The 20,952-nt window shown below is 41.4% G+C and overlaps 1 protein-coding gene across 2 annotated transcripts in view; it reads left to right on the forward strand.

Annotated features, from left to right (window-relative positions):
• Window positions 1-20,952, forward strand: part of SOX30 (SRY-box transcription factor 30) — a 1,614,116-nt gene that overhangs the window by 89,929 nt on the left and 1,503,235 nt on the right. For both annotated transcript variants that reach the window (XM_044069331.1, XM_044069330.1), the window contains exon 2: window positions 19,051-19,290. In XM_044069331.1, the coding sequence (XP_043925266.1) occupies window positions 19,051-19,290 (240 nt within the window). The remainder of the gene's footprint in view (window positions 1-19,050; window positions 19,291-20,952) is intronic.

Raw genomic sequence — 20,952 nt, forward strand, 5'->3', positions numbered from 1 at the left:
TATTGTCGGAATAAATTGTGGCATTATGAATTTGAGCAGTATGGGTTTTCTAATGTATTGTTTTAGTTTTCTAACCTAGCTTAAGAAGGATTTTTAGTTAATTTTGGTTTGAGGACAGCCTAAGTTAATGTTTTCCTTTAGTCGACCTCATAGAATTCTTCATTTTTTTGTAATGCTTTTGACACTGTCCTTGAAGTGGGGGCTTGGATCTACTAAATTATCAAAGGAGTGTTTTTCTTTTGTTTTGTTTTATGGTGGGTACTGCAATTTGTTTTTGAATTTTTTTATTATATGTGGTTCTGGTAGGGACTGCTAACTCTACGTAGTTTTCTAAATGGGTGTAGAATTCCTTAATGAAATCTGCTGCCATGTGAAGGTCAGGGAAGGTGCAGTTGTAAGTGAATTCTGCTATATCGTCACAGAGTAGGTTGAGGATGACATGGTGTGTAGTCATTAAATTCATTGGGGTTTGCTAAAGGACCTTTTGGGAGCTTAAATAAGTTCACAGGTTTATGGTCAGACTTCATTGGGAAAGGGGATACCATAGGAGAAGTTCAAGAGACAGCAATATTTGTAGGACTCTTTTCAATAATGCTGTATCCCATAGTAGATTTTTATTTTTTTTATTTTTTTTTACTAATAGCTCAAGAGAATGTTTTGTTATTGGGCATATCCTACACTGGAGGTATAGATGTCCCAGTTTATTTAAGGGTAGCTAAAGTCACCCAAATTAAGATAGTTTTTGCTAGTAAGGAAATCTTTTAGAACACTGAAAAAATCTTACATGGTCATCAGGGGACAAAAAAGTGTTCTTTAAAAAGCAGTCATTTGATAATTGATCTTCTTTGAGGTAATATGCTGCTTGACAATATGGAAACTCCACTACAGTTATCATTGGGTCTGAAGGCATGAAAAACACCCAGTATACAGGTCTGTTCTCTTTACAGTTTAAATCAAGTTTCAATAAATATCCAGACGTGGCTGTTTTTCAAATACAGGAGTGTTTCAAGTATTGGGCAGCTTATTGTTTAGACTTCTGGCACTGAGGAGAGTCACCTTAATGTGATCAGATTTCAGGACTGGTATGTTTATTATTGGATTTTTTCCCATAAACAATGTTACTGGTAAATTTCTTGGCTTTGTATTACAACATTGCCCTACTGGTCGGTTCGTGCAGAAATGGGCGTGTCCATAGTGATTGACATGCGTACTGTCTATTGTGGCATGCAAATAACACATGATTGACATGCCATACAGATTTGCCTGTGACTTTGTAAATATTCATGGTCTAATAGTACTTTACCATTTTCGTAAATGTAGTGCGATCTCTGAGTTGGTATATGTAAGTAGTGGAGGTGTGGGGGGTGGAAGGGGGCTTGCCCCCCTGCAAAAGCGATTTTGTAGGTTAACCACATACATTTTCTATGTATCCCAAGGCCTTCCTGCATTTTTCCAGGTCCCTGTTTCACATTACTTGCTTCTTGGCTGAATGCTTTTTCTACAAAGACAGCACATCCTGCCAGCATTCACATTAGTTACTCAGGTTATGTATTAAGGTCTGCTATAAAACGGAGTTTGCAGATGTATCCTATCCTGTGTTTTTCTTGTAGAACTCCCCTATGACTATTCATATGGAGGAACAAAACATCATCATGTTTATTCAACAATATAGAAAAAATAAATCGCTATATGCTGGATCTTGAGCAGGGTTTGGGTGGCCCTTGATATTACGCTTCGGTGGGGTAGTGTTCTAATACAAAGCCAATTTCTGCATAGTCTGGTGCCTTAGACTGTAGTTGAAGTTCAATACTGAGGGAATTCTGTCTGCTCAGTTTGTGCTTCAGTGCTTTTATATTCTGCTTATCATTTACCTGCTTGTATTCTGTGTCTGTGCCATCCCCCACTAACACATTAAGTTAAGTTTCTGAAAGAGCTCCAATATTACCTTTGCTTAGTTGCTAGTGTCGGTAACAAGCCAGCTTGTTGCTTGAAAATTTCCCAGCCCTTCCACAGTTCTTCTGTTGTTTTATAAGGCTGTGTCGCTGCCCTCCTCCCCTTATGATTATCTGATTTCCAAAGTCCCTCCCTCCCCTCTTTTATTGCTGTTGACTGTTGTATAAGGCATTTATGTACTCTTATCACCCATTGTTTTCCATAGACCCATGATACTGAGTGCCTACCCAGCAAACCAGTATTGTTCTTGAGTAAATCTCAATTACTACCATACTGTGTCCTTCTCATCTTCCACTAGCTAAGCAAAGCTTATAGTCCTAGCCTACATTCCAGAGACTTGTATCCAGTGCCATTAAGGCAAAGTTAAGTACCTTTGATTGCTAAATCTCACTTAAGTTATGTTGAGTGATCCCTTTTGTTTCCTGCTTTTATGTGTGCATTTCACTGAATTTTTTGTGAAAAAATGCTGTTCTTGTCACTATTTTTGTCTTGAAATGGCCTTAACCTTCAGTGAATGATTTCCAGCTAGTTGTTTTAAGTGATTTGTGTTAACACTGCACTTGTGCGTGTCTTCTACTATATTTTTACATCAAGAGGACTGGGTTTATTCATCTTGTGGCAGGAGGTATTTGCCTAATGTATCTGATTAGGGAAATGCACAAAAGGACTCCTAGTATAGTCATTTTATTGGCCAGAGGGCTCAGTATTTAGTTTTTTTTCTGTGCTTCTACAGTAGAGAGTTGATTATCCAAATTAAGTGGGACCTTGGGTAGTTAATCAAACATACATTGAACCGGATAAAAAAAAAATTCTAAAATCTTGTTTTTTCTGTATGTAGGGAATACATTTTTCAACTGTTCAGCCATTCCAGTGGACAATAAAGAATATTTTTCACATACAAGCGGGCTACATGCTCAAAAAACACAAGTGAATATGTATAATGTTTACTTATTCAGACTTTATGATTTTTCCTTCTTGAAAACTTTGGAAGGTTGTGTTTGGATAATCGACATTTCTGATAATTGCCGTTTGGATAATCTAATCTCTGCTGTATAAATTTTGCATGTTTGAATGAGTTAGCAGTGACTTGAATAGTGGCAAACACCTAGAAAGCAAATTTTCTCTGTAGAGCAGTCCATAAAATTGTAACTTGTAAAGCAGAAATATAGTTCAAATACCCTGTACCCTAACAAGCTTAGAATAGCTAGTTGGGCCTTGAGTGGTAATACAATTCAGTATTGTGTAAACATTAAAGTTCATAGGTAGGTACTAGGCTATTGGCCCTAGGACCTATATAAGCCTAGCCAAAGGTACCCTGGCTTTCGTCACCCAAGAAAATTATCTTCCTGTGCCACTGTCGAGCAGAGCACAGAAGTGATCCCCGGGGTGAATTTCCTATCTCCCATCCAATCATCAAGATTTTTCTTGAACAGTGCTAATGAGGAACTTTGTTTGATATTGATAGGTAGTCTGTTCCAGAGTATGGGAAGTCTCTGGGACAGGAATCTGTCCCTTCAGCATGTTCTGTTTATTGTGGTGACTAGGTTTAGGTCCCTAGAGCGTGTAGCTCGTAGGGATTGGGATTTCTTTAAGTGGAGCATGTCTAAAAGCTCTGGGTTTGACATAGCTTTGTGTGTTAGGCAGAGATTGCCTCTAAGTAGGCGATATGCAACGGAGTAAAGCTGCAGTTTTTTGAGACTGTCTACATAGGGCATCTGTTTGAGGCCAGTAATCCTCTTTGTGAGGTATTTCTGTGGCCTTTCCAGTTGTAGATGTCTTGTGAGGTACATACCAAAATGGGGCATTGTACTCTATAATGGGTCTAATGAGTGACGAGTAGAGGGGAACAATGACACCTTTTTTCCTGGATGAGAAACCTTTTGTGATTAGGTGTGCCACATAAAAGGATTTCCTGACTACTGTGGCGATGTGATTATCAAAGGAGAGACTACTGTCCACCTGTGTCCCAATGTCTCTTATCACACTTTCGGTGTTAAGTAGACTACCACCTATGTAGTAGTTCATGGGTACTGAGTTTTTGCCAAAAGGAATGAAAATGCACTTTTTGACATTGAGCTTGAGGCCATGGCTTTGACACCAGGCATCTGTCTCAGCAAGGCCCTTTTGCAGGATGTCCACATCTTTTGGAATTTTGATTATGGCTCCTAGTTTGCAGTCATCTGCAAACTTCGTTAGCCAAAGACCTTCTGTGTTGGCCTGTACTTCAGAGAAGTAGCTACCAAACAGGAGAGGACCCAGGACTGAACCCTGTGGTACTCCACTTGTCACTGGTCTGAAGCTGGATTTGGAGTCTGCTACTTTCACAGTGTGGGTTCTGTCAGTGAGCCAGATGGCAACCCATCTTGTGACATAGGGATTTATACCTAGTTTAGTGAGTTTATCTATAATTCCAGAGTGGGGATGGTGTCAAACGCCTTGGCGAGATCTAGATAGGCTGTGTGAACCACCTTACCCTCATCTACAGCTTTGGTGACTGCTTCAAAGAAGTCTGTCAGGTTTAGGAGACATGATCTGCCTTTTACATACCCGAACTGGGTGGGGTCCTGAGTTTGGAGATTACCAATGTCATTGTTTATAAGTTCCATGATGATATGCTCCATAGCCTTGCAGACCAGGCTCGTTAGGCTAATTGGGCGGTAGTTTCCGGGGTCTGGTGGCTCCCCCTTTGTGGAGTGGGATAACTGTCGCTCTGCGCCATTCAGTGGGCACATAGCCTGAGGTGAGGCTATGATTGAACATGGTACTTGGGTGGGGTGCTAGTTCGTTCTGTAGTTCATGTAGAACACAGCCTGGGATGTCGTCAGGTTCCATGGATGTTGTGTTCTTGGCTTTGGATAGTGTGTTTTTTACCTGTGCAGCCGTGATTACAGGAACTTTGCATTCTTCTGGTATAGAGATGGGCCCTTTAGGGGATGACAGAGGGGTAAAGTTAGCACTGAACCTATCTGCCAGGATGTTGGCAATATCCGTTGGTTCTGTATATTTAGTGCCATTGTGCTGTAACTGAGAGCAGATTTGAGTGTTGCCATTGAGATTCTTGACATAGCTATAGAATGCTTTGTGGTTGTCTTTTAGAGTCAGTGGCGATTTTATTTTCATAACTAGCTTTGGAGGATTTTATGAGGGATCTCAGCTTCTTACTGAAGCTGACCAGGGAGTTTCTCCAATCATGGGATTTTACTCTCTTTGCAACAGTTTCTTTCTTCTGTTGTAGAGTTTGTTTATGGCAGGGGACCACCAGATTGGCTTCCTTTTTTTGGAAGATAGCATCTTGGTTCTGTTAGGGATTGCACGATCCATGCACTCATGTAAGTGCTTATAAAGTGCATTTGTGTAGGATTCAGCAGTCATACCTCTATTGTCCGTCAGCATGGATGTCATGACGTTTGCCACTTCTGTCTTAAGAAGCGTGAAGTTGGCTTTGGAGACATTTTTTACTGTGGTTTCCCTAATGGGGGTTGGGGGAGGGATATGTATGTTTAGGGTGATTAGCTTATGGTTGGATCTGACCAACGAGGAACTGACCTCTGGTGTGGAGCACCGGTTGCCCATATTGGTAATAACCAGGTCTAGGATATTGCTGCCCCTGGTGGGGGTGTGGATAAGTTGATCCATGGCATTGGAATTTATGAATTCCAGAAAACGTTGAGCACAAGAGTTGTTACACGAGTAATTTTCTCAGTTAATGGTAGGTTAGTTGAAATTGCCCATTATTAGGGTGTTAGGTTGTACCCTAATATTTTCCAGTGTATTAAGAAATGAGGAGTGGGAATCCTGGGGCATGGTGGGGGATCTGTAGTAAGCTACAATTTGGATTGCGGTCTTGCCCAGAGTTAGTTGCACTTGGATAATCTCGGATGCATTATGCTGAGCAACTAGCCTGGAGGTGTGGATATCCTTAATGAATATGGACATGTCTCCGCCTTTAGTGTTTCGGTCCAGGTTAGGTGGCCGAAAGGTTTGGTATGAATTATAGCCTTGTAATGCAGGGGTACTCTCTGGAGCCTTGAACCAGGTCTCTGTCACTGCACAGATGTCGATGTTCTCCATTTTAAGGAGAACATTTACGAGAGAGTGCATTTTGAGGTTTAGACTTCTAGCATTGAGTAGCAATACCCTCAGATTCTTCTTGCCTGTACCTGTTAGGGTGGTGAATTTTTCATTTGAACCTTGCCTAAAAAAAGGCACTATAGGGGTGGCTAGAGCCTTAGCCAGTATCCAGAATCCCAGGGGTGACAGGTGCAAGCCATCTCTGGCAAAGCATCGTGGCTTGTCGATCATGTCATCCCAGACAGACAGATACTGGATCCCCTTAGAATGATACCAGAAGCTTAGCCAATTGTTGAAGTCAATCATTTTGTCCTTGTACTGTGGTATAATTCTGGGTGATGGCAGGATGCTACTCAAGGCTAGGGTCATACCTGCCTGGGCTACAAGATCGGACAGCTCCTCCATGTCCCTTTTCATGTAGTCCAAGGAGGTACGTCTCAGGTCATTCACACCAACATGGACAATGACAGAGTCATATTTGTACTTGTTGTGGAGTGACCTGAGTGCATGTGTTATGTGGCGGATCCTGGCACCCGACAGGCAGCTGACAGTAACTTTCTCCTTGTTTAGCCTGGTGAGTGGAACATCAGTGTGCCTGACTATAGAGTCTCCTATGACTAGAGTGTTGGGTACGTTGTTATGCCTTATGGGCTGTGGTTGAGTGGCACACTGAGTTTGTGGGCTATGTGTCATTTGGGTTGTGTTGGGGGGGGTGGAGGTTGCTTGTGTTTCTGCTTTGGAGGTCCCTGTTGCTTGGGCAGGTTGTTACTGAGAGCCTCCGTGAATGTAGGTGTGTGTTTTGTGTTTCTATGTGTGTGTTTTGGTGGTGTAGGTTTTGAGGGACTATGTGCTTGAGTGTGGTGTGGTGCAAGTGTTTACCTTCTCCTCTTGACTGTCTAGTCCAGTCTTGGGTGAAGAGAGCTTTGCTTCCAGTTTGGCTATATAAGTGAATCTCTCACAGGTTGTAGTGTTTGGTGGTAGGAGGAGAGGATTGTCTGTGTACATGAGGCAATTACTGCATTGCCCCAAGATGCCCAGATTCATCAGGTAGACAGGAGAAAACACCAGGGGCTGACCCTTAAACATGCCCGGATAGGTGCTTATTTGTTAAGTACTAGAAACTGTTTTCCTCTAGACAGTGAGGAAAGTTGAGTGCTGTAGTAATTTGTAGCTAATTTAGTGCTTACTATAAGTTCTGAACAAGTGCTGAAACAAAAAACTGTCTAGTTCTAAGAAACAAAATTAAGCTAGAAGGCTTCCTTTCAACACAGAAAGGCTCGGGCCCTAGAAGCCTACAAATAGTCCTGGACACAGCAAATCTATATCCAGGCTAGACTACCCACAGGAAAGGCAGAAAACAAGCTTAGAAAAAGTTTTTTTTTTTTTTTTTTGTTCGTGGAAAGAGAGAAAGGAGTAGCAGAAACTAAGCTGATTGGCCTTCTCAAATGTTCTCCCTGTACTGGGTAGAATGAGGTAATGACACTAGACTGGGAGGAGGGTCCCAGATCAAATTTACACTAGGGGCGGGCAACTGCAAAGCCACCAACTATAAAAAAACACTATACCAACAGGGAGGGAGGGTGAGAAACAAACTGCAGAAATGTTTCTCACAGCTGAAAAGCAGCAGTGAGCCTTTAAATGAAAGTTTTAAACAGCTAAAGGAGCCTCTAGAAAAAAGAGTTTAACTGCAACAAGTTAAATTTAGTACTGTTTAGCGTAATCTTCCCCAGTAAAGTACCCTTATTAGGCTGCACAAACAAAGCACCCTTAATAGCCTTCTCAACCCAAAAAAACACTCCCTTGTAACTCACAAATTAAAGGACTGAACGTTATAGATATGCAGTTTCCTAATTTCTCTGTAGTCAGGTTGTTTGATATGGGCATCTTGAGACAGTGTAGCAATTGTCTCATGTTTACTGACAGTCACTTAATCCTTAAAGAATCAGGCACAGTTTGGGAGAGGTGTAATTACACAGTAACAATGGAGGCTAAACTTTCACATACATGTCCACATTAGGTTTTCAAAACTATACACACAACACCCACCTCACATAGCACACAGCACACACATAGGCCAACAAATCCTGAGGCACTTAAAAGCAGTCTTCCTAAACAACAAAGATTACCTAGACCATCCGCTGTCAAAGCTATGCCTCAACAAGGCCAAAGGCAGTCACAAAAAAACAACTCCTAACACCACACATGCTGTCACTGTCTGTGGAGCCCCAAGGCAAGCAGAGGCAAGCAGAGGACTATTATCATAGGGGACTCCATTTGTAAGGTATACTACTGCTCCTCTAACCAGGCTGAACAAGAAGAGGATAACTGTTAGTTGCCTATCTGGAGCCAGGATCCATCAAATTATGCATGCAGTCAAGTAATTATGCCATAGGTACCAGTGTGATTCCATCATAGTCCATGTAGTTGTAAATGACCTGAGATGTACCTCCCAGGACTATATAAAGTGAGACATAATGGAGCTTTCAGGCTATGTGCCTCAGGCTGGTATAAGCCTGGCACTGAGCAGCATATTACCATTACCGAAGATGATGCCACAATATGAGTAAAAATAACAGAGTTCAACAACTGGCTGATGTTCTTCATTCCACATTGCTGCAGTCCTAACAATTGGGTAGTCCGCTGTCCCAGTCGGCCCGAATACCAAAGTATATGGCTGACGTCGGTCAAGGCGCATTAGTCTGACGTCAGGACGTCAGGGTACTAATGTGCATGACCGACGTCATATCCTCAGTCTTTTTTGCCGCATGGTCCGATGCAGAAGCAGTTTTGCGAGTGCAGGTTGGCGTTCTGAAATTTTCTGAAGTCGGAGTTTCAGACCGAATCAAAGTTGGCTAAGTACCCCGTTGGGGAATATTTTGGTTTTTTCTTGCCTCAGTATTTAACCGGATGTCAGAAAAAGTGAATAACTGTATTTCTTGTGGGAAACAGATACCTCATAGGGATTACCATACCTTGTGTATACCTTGTTTAGGGCCTGAGCACGACGTTGTTGGATGCCGCTCTTGTGCTAGATTTAACAAACGCACTATTAAGAGAAGGTTAGACTGTGCCAGGTTAGTTTTGGGAAGCGTTGTAATTATAAAATGCCGTCGGATGCTCCGACGCCCGCTTCGTCCAAAAAGCGCAAGGACAAAGCAGCAAAGCCTAGATTGGAAGAACCGACAGTCCCGGACGTCGGTTCTTTAGAAGGCTCAGTGGAGCCGGAGGTTCTGCCAGGAGTTTCTTTGGAGTCTCAGGGAGACTTTACTGTTACAGGATGTGTCCTCTCAGGAGGTAGGCCAGGCTGAAGGGGCTTCTCAGGTGGCTGTTCTTCCCTCTCTTCCTAAGGTGGTTAGAGCCTCCCCTTCTGTTTCCAAGGCTTCTTTGAGAGGCAGGCCAGGTTTAACTTCAGTGGGGGTTTCTCCTAGCTCTTCAGGATCTTTGCCTAAGAAACATATGCTTAAAATGGCAGAGGATTTGATTACTATGATTAGAGGTTCTATGCCCCCTCCTGATAAGAGGCCTAGGGTGGAACCTGAGTTTGAGAGTTTTGAGCAGTGCTCGGAGGCTTCTGAGTCTTCGGCTGAAGACTTGCAGGAGTATCCTCCTTATTCTGATTCTGATGTGGATGATTCTACTCCTTCAGCTTCTCCTCCTGAGGATTTTTCATTTTCAGAGACTCTTCATTCCATGAGGGAGCATTTTAAATGGGAAGGTCAAGATTTCTCTGATTCCAGGAAGAGGCTTAGGGAATTCTTGCTTCTACCCCAGCACAGGCCTTTAGCCCTACCTCCTGTTCTCAATGTGGTGGAAGATGTTTTGCAGAGGCGTCCCTGAAGCCTGATTCTTTCCCTCCTGCCCCAGTTAAACCAGATAGGTACTATAGGGTGCCTGAAGCTCATAAGTATCTTTTTAAGAGTCCTAGGGCAGACCCGGAAACTGTCTCTCAGGGGCCTAAAGGTGTTAAGGCTTCTGTTGTTAAAAATCCTGTTCCTCCTGATAAAGAGGCAAGGGCTTTGGATAGATGGGGAAAGAAAGTGTATACTTCTTCCACTTTAGCCATGAGGGCGTTGAATTGCCAGTTTCACATGTTAAAATATCAAAATTACCTCCTTTCACAATTGAAGTCTAAGGTGGATGCTCTGGAGGAAGGTATTGAGTGTAAAGAGTTGCAGGATTTAGTTCATGTGTCTGAACAAGTGGGTAAGCATTCCTTGCAATGTGGTTTTGATGCTGTGCAGGCCTCCTCGAGGGTGGCTGCCACTGGTTCTGTTCTTCGTAGGCACGCCTGGTTGAGGGATCAGAATTTAGCTGAGCATGTTAAGACGAGGATTTTGGATGCTCCATTACAGTCTGACGTGTTGTTTGGTTCGCCTGTGGAAGCAGTTTTAAAGAAAATGGAGGACAAGGCTAAGTCTATGCAAACTGTTAAAGATTTTTTGCAGGTGCAGCCTCCGAAGTTTAGTAGAAATTGGCCTACTAAGGGATGGACATATCCTGCTTATGATTCCCAGTCTAGGGGTAGGTCTAGATGTGGTAGGGGCAGAGCTCAAGGTTCTTTTAGGCCTAGAACAGGGAGTTCTCCTGCTCAGACTTCTGGTGAGGGCAGGGGTCAGTCCTTTCGTAAACAGACCCAATGACCTGCCTTTTCAGCTGCCAGTACATTCTCGTCTGGCAGCACCTTTGGGAGGAAGGCTGGCTCTTTTCAAAGAAAATTGGGATTTAATTACCCAAGACAGATGGGTTTTGGATATCATTCACCACGGTTACAGGTTTTATTTCCATACCTTGCCTCCTTTCAAAAGCATGCCAGACATTCCTCCTCTACAAAGAAAAGAGGCTCACAAGCAAATTTCTCTGTTACTCCAAATAGGGGCCATTCAGCCGGTTCCTGTGCCAGAAAGGGGCCTAGGATTTTATTCTCGCCTGTTCCTAGTACCAAAGAAGGGGAACACGTGGAGACCAATTTTGGATTTATCTATCCTCAACACTTATCTGGACATTCCCAAGTTCAAAATGTTGACGTTACAACAGCTTTTACCTCTGCTGGGCAAAGATCACTGGATGGTAACTTTAGATCTCAAGGAGGCTTACCTTCATGTGCCTATCAGACTAAGTTGCAGGAAGTATCTGCGTTTTCGAGCTGGAAATTCCCATTATCAGTTCTCTGCATTGCCCTTTGGCTTATCTACTGCGCCCAGAGTATTCACAAAGGTTCTGGCTCCAGTGATAGCTTACTTCAGGCTAAAAGGAATACAAATCTATCCTTACTTGGACGACTGCCTGATTCTGGCTCAAGAAAAGGAAGACCTTTTACAGCATTTGGAATATGTGATAGCAGTGCTAAGATGCCTAGGGTATTCTGTGAACGAAATAAAGTCCAGTCTAGTACCCTCTCAAGACATGTGCTTTCTGGGTGTGAGACTGAATACAGCAGCCCAGATGGCCTTTTTAACCCCGGACAAACAAAATAATCTTTCCATTTACTTCCATCAACTATCTCTTCAGTCCAGGCTGACTGCAAGGACAGTCCTTCAAGCCTTAGGGTTCATGGCATCTTGTATTCTGGTGCTTCCCAATGCCAAACTGCATATGAGGAAGCTGCAATGGTATCTCAAAAATGTATGGACACAGCACTACCAGGATTTGGACACTGTCATTCAAATAATACCTTGCATTCAACAGGAATTTTTGTGGTGGGCTCAGGAATGTCACCTAAACAAGGGACTCTCTGTGACCCGGCCAGAGGCGAGTCAGATTCTAACGACAGATGCCTCAGACATTGCTTGGGGAGCTCATCTAAATGGAAAGTGGATACAAGACAAGTGGCCTGCCAGACTACAGCATCTACATATCAACATGAAGGAGATGTTAGCAGTCCAGTTTGCATTAATGGCTTTCAAGGAGTTACTTCTTCCAGGGCAGGTGTTGATTCTAACAGACAACACAACTGTCATGTGGTACATCAACAAACAAGGGGGAACACATTCTTACCCGTTATGCAGGCAAGCAATGATTTTATGGGAGACTGCGCTCAGCCTGCAACTAACTCTTCAGGCAAGGTTTCTGCCGGGAGCACAGAACTCCTTAGCAGATGTGTTAAGCAGACAAATCATGGATCCCCACGAGTGGAAACTGGATCTTCATGTATTTCGAAATTGACAGTGTCATGGGGAACTCCAGACATAGATCTGTTCGCTTCTCCACTAAACCACCAGCTGCCAAAGTTTTGCACAAAGAGGTTTCATCACACAGCTTGGAAAGTGGATGCTCTTTCTTTCAGTTGGAAAAATCTTCATGTGTATGCCTTTCCTCCTCTGCCTCTTCTCCCAAAGGTGCTCCTAAAGGTCAGACAAGACAAGCCAAGGATGATTTTAATAGCTCCAGATTGGCCTCGGCAACACTGGTACCCATTACTGAGGAGTCTGGTAAGGAAGCCTCCATGGCCTTTACCTTTGATTCCACACCTGTTGTCTCAGAGGGACGGTCACCTGCTCAATGTCAAGCTTCACTCTCTTCATCTAACAGCCTGGCATATTCTGTTTTGAAACACAGCAGGTCTCTACTTCCTCAACAAGTTTTAAATGTGATTATGGAAGCCAGAAGACCTAGTACAAGGAAAGTGTACTCAGAAAAATGGAAGAGATTTTTATTTTGGAGTGCAGCAAAGAATTTGGAGATTTCTGAGCCTAATTTGAGTGTGGCTCTTCAATATCTTACTGAGTTATTGGACAAAGGTTTGTCCTTCTCTTCCATTAAGATTCATGCTGCAGCAATTTCAGCTCACTATGATTGTGACCCACCATTGTTTTCGCATCCTTTGTTCAAGCAATTTCTTAGAGGGGCAAAGAATATAAGACCCCACGTAGAGCACCTACTCCTGCTTGGGATCTCAATTTTGTGTTGGAGAAACTTACTCTACAACCTTTTGAGCCTCGGCTACTGCTGAATTGAAATACTTGTCATGGAAGACTGCTTTTGTTGGCCATTACTTCTGCAAGAAGGGTTTCTGAATTGCAGGCCCTTATGGTGGTAGAGCCTTTTTTGATTTTCCATAAGGATAGGGTATCATTACGTACTAATCCTTCTTTTATGCCTAAGGTGGTTTCTAGTGTGGCTTTAAACCAAACTATTCATTTGCCTACTTTCTATGCAGATCCCCAAAATAAGGGGGAAAAGATTTTGCACACTTTAGATGTACACAGGCAGTTGCGTTATTATTTAAGCAGGACTAAGGATTTTAGGCAGTCTCAGCAGTTGTTTGTTTCTTTTGCTTTGAGTTCTCAGGGCAAGCCTGTGTCAAAACAAACTATTTCTAAGTGGATTGGGTTTTGCATTGCATTTTGTTATTCCCATCATGGCAAGGAGATTCCAGCTGGGATTAGGCCTCATTCCACTAGGGCTACTGCCACTTCTACAGCATTTCTAAGGGGGGTGGCAACTAAGGATATTTTGGAGGCAGCTACTTTGAGTTCAGTGCATACTTTCTCTAAGCATTACCACCTTCCTCTCTACTCTAAATCTAGGGCTGGTTTTGCCACAGCTATTTTGCAAGGCATGTTGACAGCTCCTGCTTCTTTATGATTTGCCAGCCTCCCTTACCTCTGCTTTGGGATTCTACCCAATTGTTAGGACTGCAGCAATGTGGAATGAAGAATATAGTACAGTTTTGTACCTACCATAAATGTAGATGTTCGAGGATCCACATTGCTGCAGTCCAATTTACCCTCCCTCCTTGCCCTCTGTGTTTAGGGGTGGTTGTGTGGGTGAGGTTATACTCTTGTAATTTTGTATATATTGTACATATTTTTGGTGCAGGAGTGTTTGGTGTTTTTGGTTTTGGCCTTGTCTTTTTAGGGTCTTCTGACATCTGGGGCAAGAAAAGACTGAGGATATGACGTCGGTCATGCGCATTAGTACCCTGACGTCCTGACGTCAGACTAATGCGCCTTGACCGACGTCAGCCATATACTTTGGTATTCGGGCCGACTGGGACAGCGGACTACCCAATTGTTAGGACTGCAGCAATGTGGATCCTCGAACATCTACATTTATGGTAGGTACAAAACTGTACTTTTTTCTGGTATCATTCTAAGGGGATACAGTATTTGTCAGCTTGAGAGGACATGATCAACAGACCACATTGCTTTGACAAGAATGGTGTGCACCTTTCCCTTCTAGGCTTTCGGATACTGGATGAGGCTTTATTCGCCTTCATAGTGCCTTTTATAGGCAATGCCAAATTGACAGACTTACTGATATAGCCAAATCAACTCAACAGAACCTCAAGGTTTTACTGCTCAATGACAGGAGCCTACATAAAAAATCTGCTGTCCCCCCATGCCTTCTTTACACTTGAGAATATAGATATCTGTGCAGTTACTGAGACATGGTTTAAAGTAGCAGAAAGTAGGCTGGCAGTGCAAGGTTTCAGTGCTTCCCATTCTTTTAGACTATTAGCTGCACAGACAAGGGCTAAAGATGGAGGTGTCTGTGTACATCACTAACAAGTGTACCTCTAGGGTAGTCAAACAGGATGATGTTGTGGAGTTCCTCCTTGTGCAGATCACCATAGATAAAATCCCATACCGTGTCCTAGCCAGCTGTAGGTCACTCTCCATGTCCCAAGAATCTGACAATGTATACTTGGACCTACTGGAGACAATTACCATCCAACCGAATACCCTACTCATGGGATACTTTAATTACCTATCTATAGATTGGGAATCCTTCACTTCTTCAAATCTACAGGCACAAAGATTCCTGGATTTTGTAAATACAAACAAACTAGACCAGATGGTGAATACACCCACTAGAGGCTCCAACATACTAGACCTCATACTCACAAACATGAGAACGCTGCACCCCCCATGTCTCGTCCTCTTTAGTAAGGTCCGACCATGAAGCTGTCTCACTCAAAATCAACTTCATAATCCAATTAAAACCAGTAACAGTTGGGAAGTATTCCAAGAAAAAGTGCCTGTTATCTATTTGTCAAAATTCAGTGCCCCTCCAAACCATGAGAACACACCAGCCTATGCTGAATTGCACCCAGAAACTTTGTACAACTATGTTAGTGGCTGCATAAAGGCTTCTATACCTACTTGAATTAAGCCCAGAACTATCCCAGAAAACAAACTGCTCAGGTGGCATTCCAGATTAAACAGGATGTATATCATAAGGAAATAAAATATGCAAAATTCAGGAAGGGTAATTCCTATAATGATAAAACTCTCTAATCAAGGTAAATAGGCAACCCAAAGACATGCTGCAGGTGGATTGGACACTCTAAATTGGCCCCAGGTGTGAGTGTGTGTGTGTGTGTCTTCTGTGGAAGGTTGGGCACCAGGCTGGCAACTCGACACTGTAAAACTCCACTGCCAATCATGAGCAGACAGGTGATCCGCTGTGGCGACCCCTAACAGGGAAAAGCCGAAAGAAGAAGAATTAATTTATATACGATCAGGTTATTTGGAGCAAAGGAGTAATTACAGAGGGTGGTTCTATTAAGAGCAATAAAAGCATTAAACTCATTCCTTTAACCAAGTTCCCCATCCCCCTTAACACCATAGTGTAAACTGAGACTGTGCTACCTTAGAACTGAAACTTAAAAGCTAGAGACAAATTAAAATGTATAAAATAAGAACAGCTTATCAAGGCTAACCTACTAATCCAAACTTTATTAATTAAGAAACCAACTCACTAACAACATGATTAACTAATGAACATCTGAACATCTATCAGAATAACTATTAGTAATTTATAAACGGAAACACTTAACAAAGATCGCTTCCGTACCAAATAAATACTTCATCAGGTTTGTGTGTAAAAATGTATCATAATATTAATTAACATGTGTATAAATCTACAGGTGAATACCTAATTAGGCCGAAAACCATATATATAATTGCTAAGGTGGAAATACAGTAAAAATGTTAGAAATAAAGCATCAAGGCCCTGGGATCTGTTCAAGTGTGGCATCTAACTAAGAAAGCACTTAGTTTAAAGGCCCTGGGATCTGTTCAAGTGTGGCATCTAACTAAGAAAGCACTTAGTTTAAATGAGTAAAAAGTATCAGAAAACATTTCCAATGTCCGTTATTTTCATTGTAAAATATTTACAAAGTTTGATATTTGTTGATAACACTATTAGCATGTATACTATTAGCATTAATCAGTCCCATATTAGACTTTGAGTCAAAAAACTTCAGAATGCAAGGAACCAATAAAGAAAGTCCTTCCAAAAAAATGAACCAAGGCAGTAGTCCAAAGTCTTTAATAACCAACGTACAAAACGGGATTAAGCGCTTTCATTTCCAACTGGAAACTTCATCAGAATCAACAACAATATCTACCAACTAGTTTAAATACATGTAGAAACACTCTGGTTGAAAATAATGAACACACTTCTTATTCAAAACAACGATATAAAATCACAAAATCAAAATGTATGCATATATATTTTCAACAAAGTAAAATAGAATAAAAATAAAATATAAAATGAAATTGGTTTTGTAACAGGGGTTGGTCTGTGCTTCAAAATAAATAACCTAAGTAATTTTTATTTTGTTATTTTAACTTCTTAACTCTTAGTTTTAGGGTTGAGGCTGGGGAAATCGATCATTCTTGGAAATACACAGGCATCTAAACGAAGCTGCCACATCAGTTCCCTAAATTCAAGAATGTTTTCCCAGTCCCCACCCCCTATCATTGCGTTTTACACATTCCAAGACTCAAAATTTGAAGTCAGCTGTGGGACATTGTGAAACATGCCTAGAGAGTGCGTTAGTCTCTTTCCTCCGACTAATGCCGTACACATGTTCATATATTCTTTGTCTCAAATTACACTCAGTCTTCTCCACATAAAATGTCCAACAGGTGGTACAGTAGGCCATATAAACAACCCCCTTTGTATAACAGCTGTACAAGCCCATACCTTTCAAGGAGAAAGAAAAACTGGGTAACTTTAGTGTTTCACCATTGGCTATAAATGGACATTGGGAACATCTCCCACATTTATATGTTCCTATTCAGGTGACTGATGTAATATCCTCTAATTCTTTCTTTTCCAATATGTTCTTAAGATTGTTATTTCTTCTGTAACTATATTGCATTCATTCACCTACTGAATGCTTCAAGTCTGTTCGGCATTCTCTTGAACATATCCCAAACACCATACAACCGTTAAAAGAAGGTATTTTAGGAGGATGGGGGACAAGATACTTACCACTTCTTAGAGGGGTGGGTACCCTACAGTCAGATTGGAGGGAGTGACAGTGCAACTCTTGATGTCCCCACTGAACCTTCAGATTCTCTGACACCCTATTTGGTGATTACCTTTAACCAGGACACCAGTTGGGTCAAGAAGACCATTAATGACCATAGATGCCATCCACAAATGCCATGATTATGAATATCCTGCAGATTTGTAAGTTAAACAGTACCAGAAATACAAAGTCTGAGGACCTGAATTTTGTCTGCGACTTGAACAGAACATGCCGGAGAGAGATGTCTCAGAGACAGCCCGTCCTATGTAACAGGCTTCCCATCCACGTGAAACCGAGTTCATCTGTTACCCTGTTTAATTGCAACCTAGACCAGTTGATGGAGGGATAGAAAATTTACACTGGATCTAGCACCCATGTCCTTTATGGATAGAAGTAGCTTATAAATTCCTGTCTCTCAATGTCCTACAGTATTTAGATACAGGACATCATTATTCTTTTGGGAAAGCTTGGCTAGGCCTTGAAAGGTCCCTTGGGTTGTTAGCCTAGTAGCAATCTATAAATCTATGAAAAGATATTTTAGAGCTACCTAGTCTATGCTCATATACATAACACAAGCAGAAAGTTATAATATAAAAGTGAAAAGGGGTGGTGATGAAGTGGAGAGAATTGAGGAAATAAGGAGAGAGTGGGATTGTGAATGCAGAGAAGAACAACAGCCACGCAGAATATTGTTTTCGTAAAGTGGCAGAAAGTATTATAGGATCCAAGTCAACAAAGGAATGGACAAAGGAGATTTTGCCAATAGGGATGACTGCAAGCAGGGGTACAGAAAACAGGACCAAAGACTAGAAAAGAAGACCGTTTTTTTCCCACAAAGAAGAAAGATCAAAAGGTAACATAGCTTTCCATATCAAAGTGGTTATTGGACTATATCCCCTTCTGTTACTCTTCCAGTGATAAATCTTTACCCTCCAAACCTAGAGTGTACTCTGTCAGAGCTCATGCATCTTCTGAACCACTCCTTAGGAATTTATCCCGGATGACATTTGTGCTGCATCTACATGGTCTGCCTTGCATACTTTTGCAAAACACTACAGTTTTGATGCTTTCTTCAGATCTAGGGCCTCCTTTTGGGCCTTCTGTTCTCAGATGTATTTTGTCTTAGTACTTCACAAAGTGTGCTGGAGACTCTGTCGAAGGGATTATACCAACTTTTTATATATGTAAGTTATGTACTTACCAGAATGATAGATTTAGTTGCTACTAATCTGTGTACTGGAATCTTCCCACCCACCTATCCCCTCCAATTTGTCCTTCGAAGGGGATCTTGAGAAGCACCAGAAGCCACTAACTGGCACCTGTTGGTGAAATTGCCCATTTTCTGTTATTTGATAATTGTCAGCTCTGCCTGGTGAAGATATGGCATCACCTAGAGAGCTGTCAGAGTAGCACACCAGGGAACAAGGGGATAGGCTCAAGCTGGCTAGAAGATCACTGTAACAGACTGGTGGACATCTTCAGTGACCAGTTCAAGGGTTTATATTGTCTGGAATAATATCAACCATTCTGTAAGTAGATAACTTGCATTTTGTACACAGACTACAACAAATTTTAATGGACTGTATACCAGTAGTACATGACCTGCACATGTTGATGAGGACTGCTTGTTTTTCTCTGTTAATATACACATTTCTTTGTTGATTGCCTTGACTCTTTGGTTGTGTTTCCTCAAAAAAAAAAAAAAAATGTTTAATACCATTAAAACTGATTATATTTACAGCTTTTGTCTTTTCATTTAGGAATTCCAGATATTCGTTTTCGTAAAGGCAAACATGGGCGTGTAAAACGTCCTATGAATGCATTCATGGTTTGGGCCAGAATTCATAGACCCGCTCTTGCCAAAGCAAACCCAGAAGCAACTAATACAGATATTAGCATCCAGCTTGGACTGGAGTGGAATAAACTCACACAAGAGCAGAAGAAACCTTACTATGAGAAGGCACAACAGATTAAGAAAAAGCATGAAGAAAAGTTTCCAAGTAAGACTTTCTTGTTTAATGTGGTTGTTTTATAAATGAGCAAAGAAAAAAATGTTTGTTTATATTTGGTAGGTATATAATACTTACAGATGCAGATGCATTGGTGTATTAATGTTGTTGAAAGCTTTTGTATTTATGTCATTATGCTGTGTTAACTGAATACTTTAGTGAGATCACAGTACTTTAATGGGATTGCCATTATCCAATTTTTCTGTATCTTTATGCTGTACAGGCTAACTGGAATATCACATTATCAAATATTTTCTTATCATAGTACTTATACAAGACCATCCGTGGTGGTGGTGCTGTGGTAGCGTTGTCGCCTCACAGTAAGACGTTGTCTGGTTTGATTCTCAGCCAGAGCGTCTTCTGCGTGGAGACACGTGTGAATGGGCGTACCTTCGTTGAAGGTTGTGCATCAGGGCTGGCAACTCGGCACGTAAAAATCAACTGCCAATCATTAGCGGACCGGAGTTCCGCTGTAGCGACCCCTAACCGGGAAAAGCCGAAAGACACAACAACAAGTATTTATACAAGACCACACCATATTTTATATGTTGTAATAAATGACTGCATTTTCAGTTCTTCAGCTTGCTGTTTAGACTACATTGCTTCTGGTTCCAGTGATATTGTCTTTTTTCTATACTTCCTAAATGCTACTGTTTAGTGGTGCCGTCTGTGAGCAGAGTACACGAGGAATGGTTTGAGGCCCCTTGCATAGCATTCTGTATGGCATTGTGGGCACCTTGGTTTCTGTTATTTCAGTTATGCTAGGATTTTTACAGTGCAACAAGTATGAATGATAAAGCATACACTGGGCTTAGCTTGTCAAAGGAATATTACTGTGGCATGTTAAAATTCACCTGCTACTAATTTTCTGATTCCTGTGAATGCTCCTTTTGTTATTGTCTTGTGGGAAAACAGCTGTTAAAATTCAACTCCTTTCGTATTTGTGGTAATAATCACATGCTTTATGCACTTTATAACTGAAGTAATCTTGAAAAGCTAAGTGTTCTGCCTATAATTCAAACCTCATTAAAGCCAGGATAAGATATCTGCATGCACTATTTATTAATGTTGACTTCCAGAGATTTAGGAGTGACATCAGTTGTCACTTAAGAGGTAGAGTCTTTTCACTTGTCTTAACTACAGTCTAGTATCTCTTAAATGTTGACTATTAAATTTTTATATCTATATTTATTTATTTTATATTTGTTGACCGGGCTAGTCTAACTGGATATATGTCCATTTTCAGTAGAGGCCCATGGAGATAAGCTCCAAGACATTAATAAAATACAATTGCAAATTACAAACAACAAAAAGCAAAAATTTGTAAGAAAAAATAGCAAATATAGTAAAAATATAATAAAAATAACCAAGCAATGGTAACGTGCACTAAAGCATAGAGGTTAGCACAGGGTGTGTAAAGAGGACAAGAGTCATAAACAGTGCAAAATGAAAGATACAGGGACATAATACAGGTAAAGACATTAGTAGAGAAAGGAAGTTAGTTGTGAAGTGATGTTAGTAAGAATTTACTTGAAAAAAAAAGGTATGTAAAGAGAAGCGAAGTGGTGTACAATAATAAGAAGACATGAGAGAAGTATAGTAAGGAGGAAGATGTAACCGTGGATAGTAAGCACAGGATAGGCAAGGTCAAGT

This window comes from Protopterus annectens, chromosome 4.part0, assembly GCF_019279795.1.
Source record: "Protopterus annectens isolate FY-2018-M chromosome 4.part0, PAN1.0, whole genome shotgun sequence".
Taxonomy (NCBI): domain Eukaryota; kingdom Metazoa; phylum Chordata; order Ceratodontiformes; family Protopteridae; genus Protopterus; species Protopterus annectens.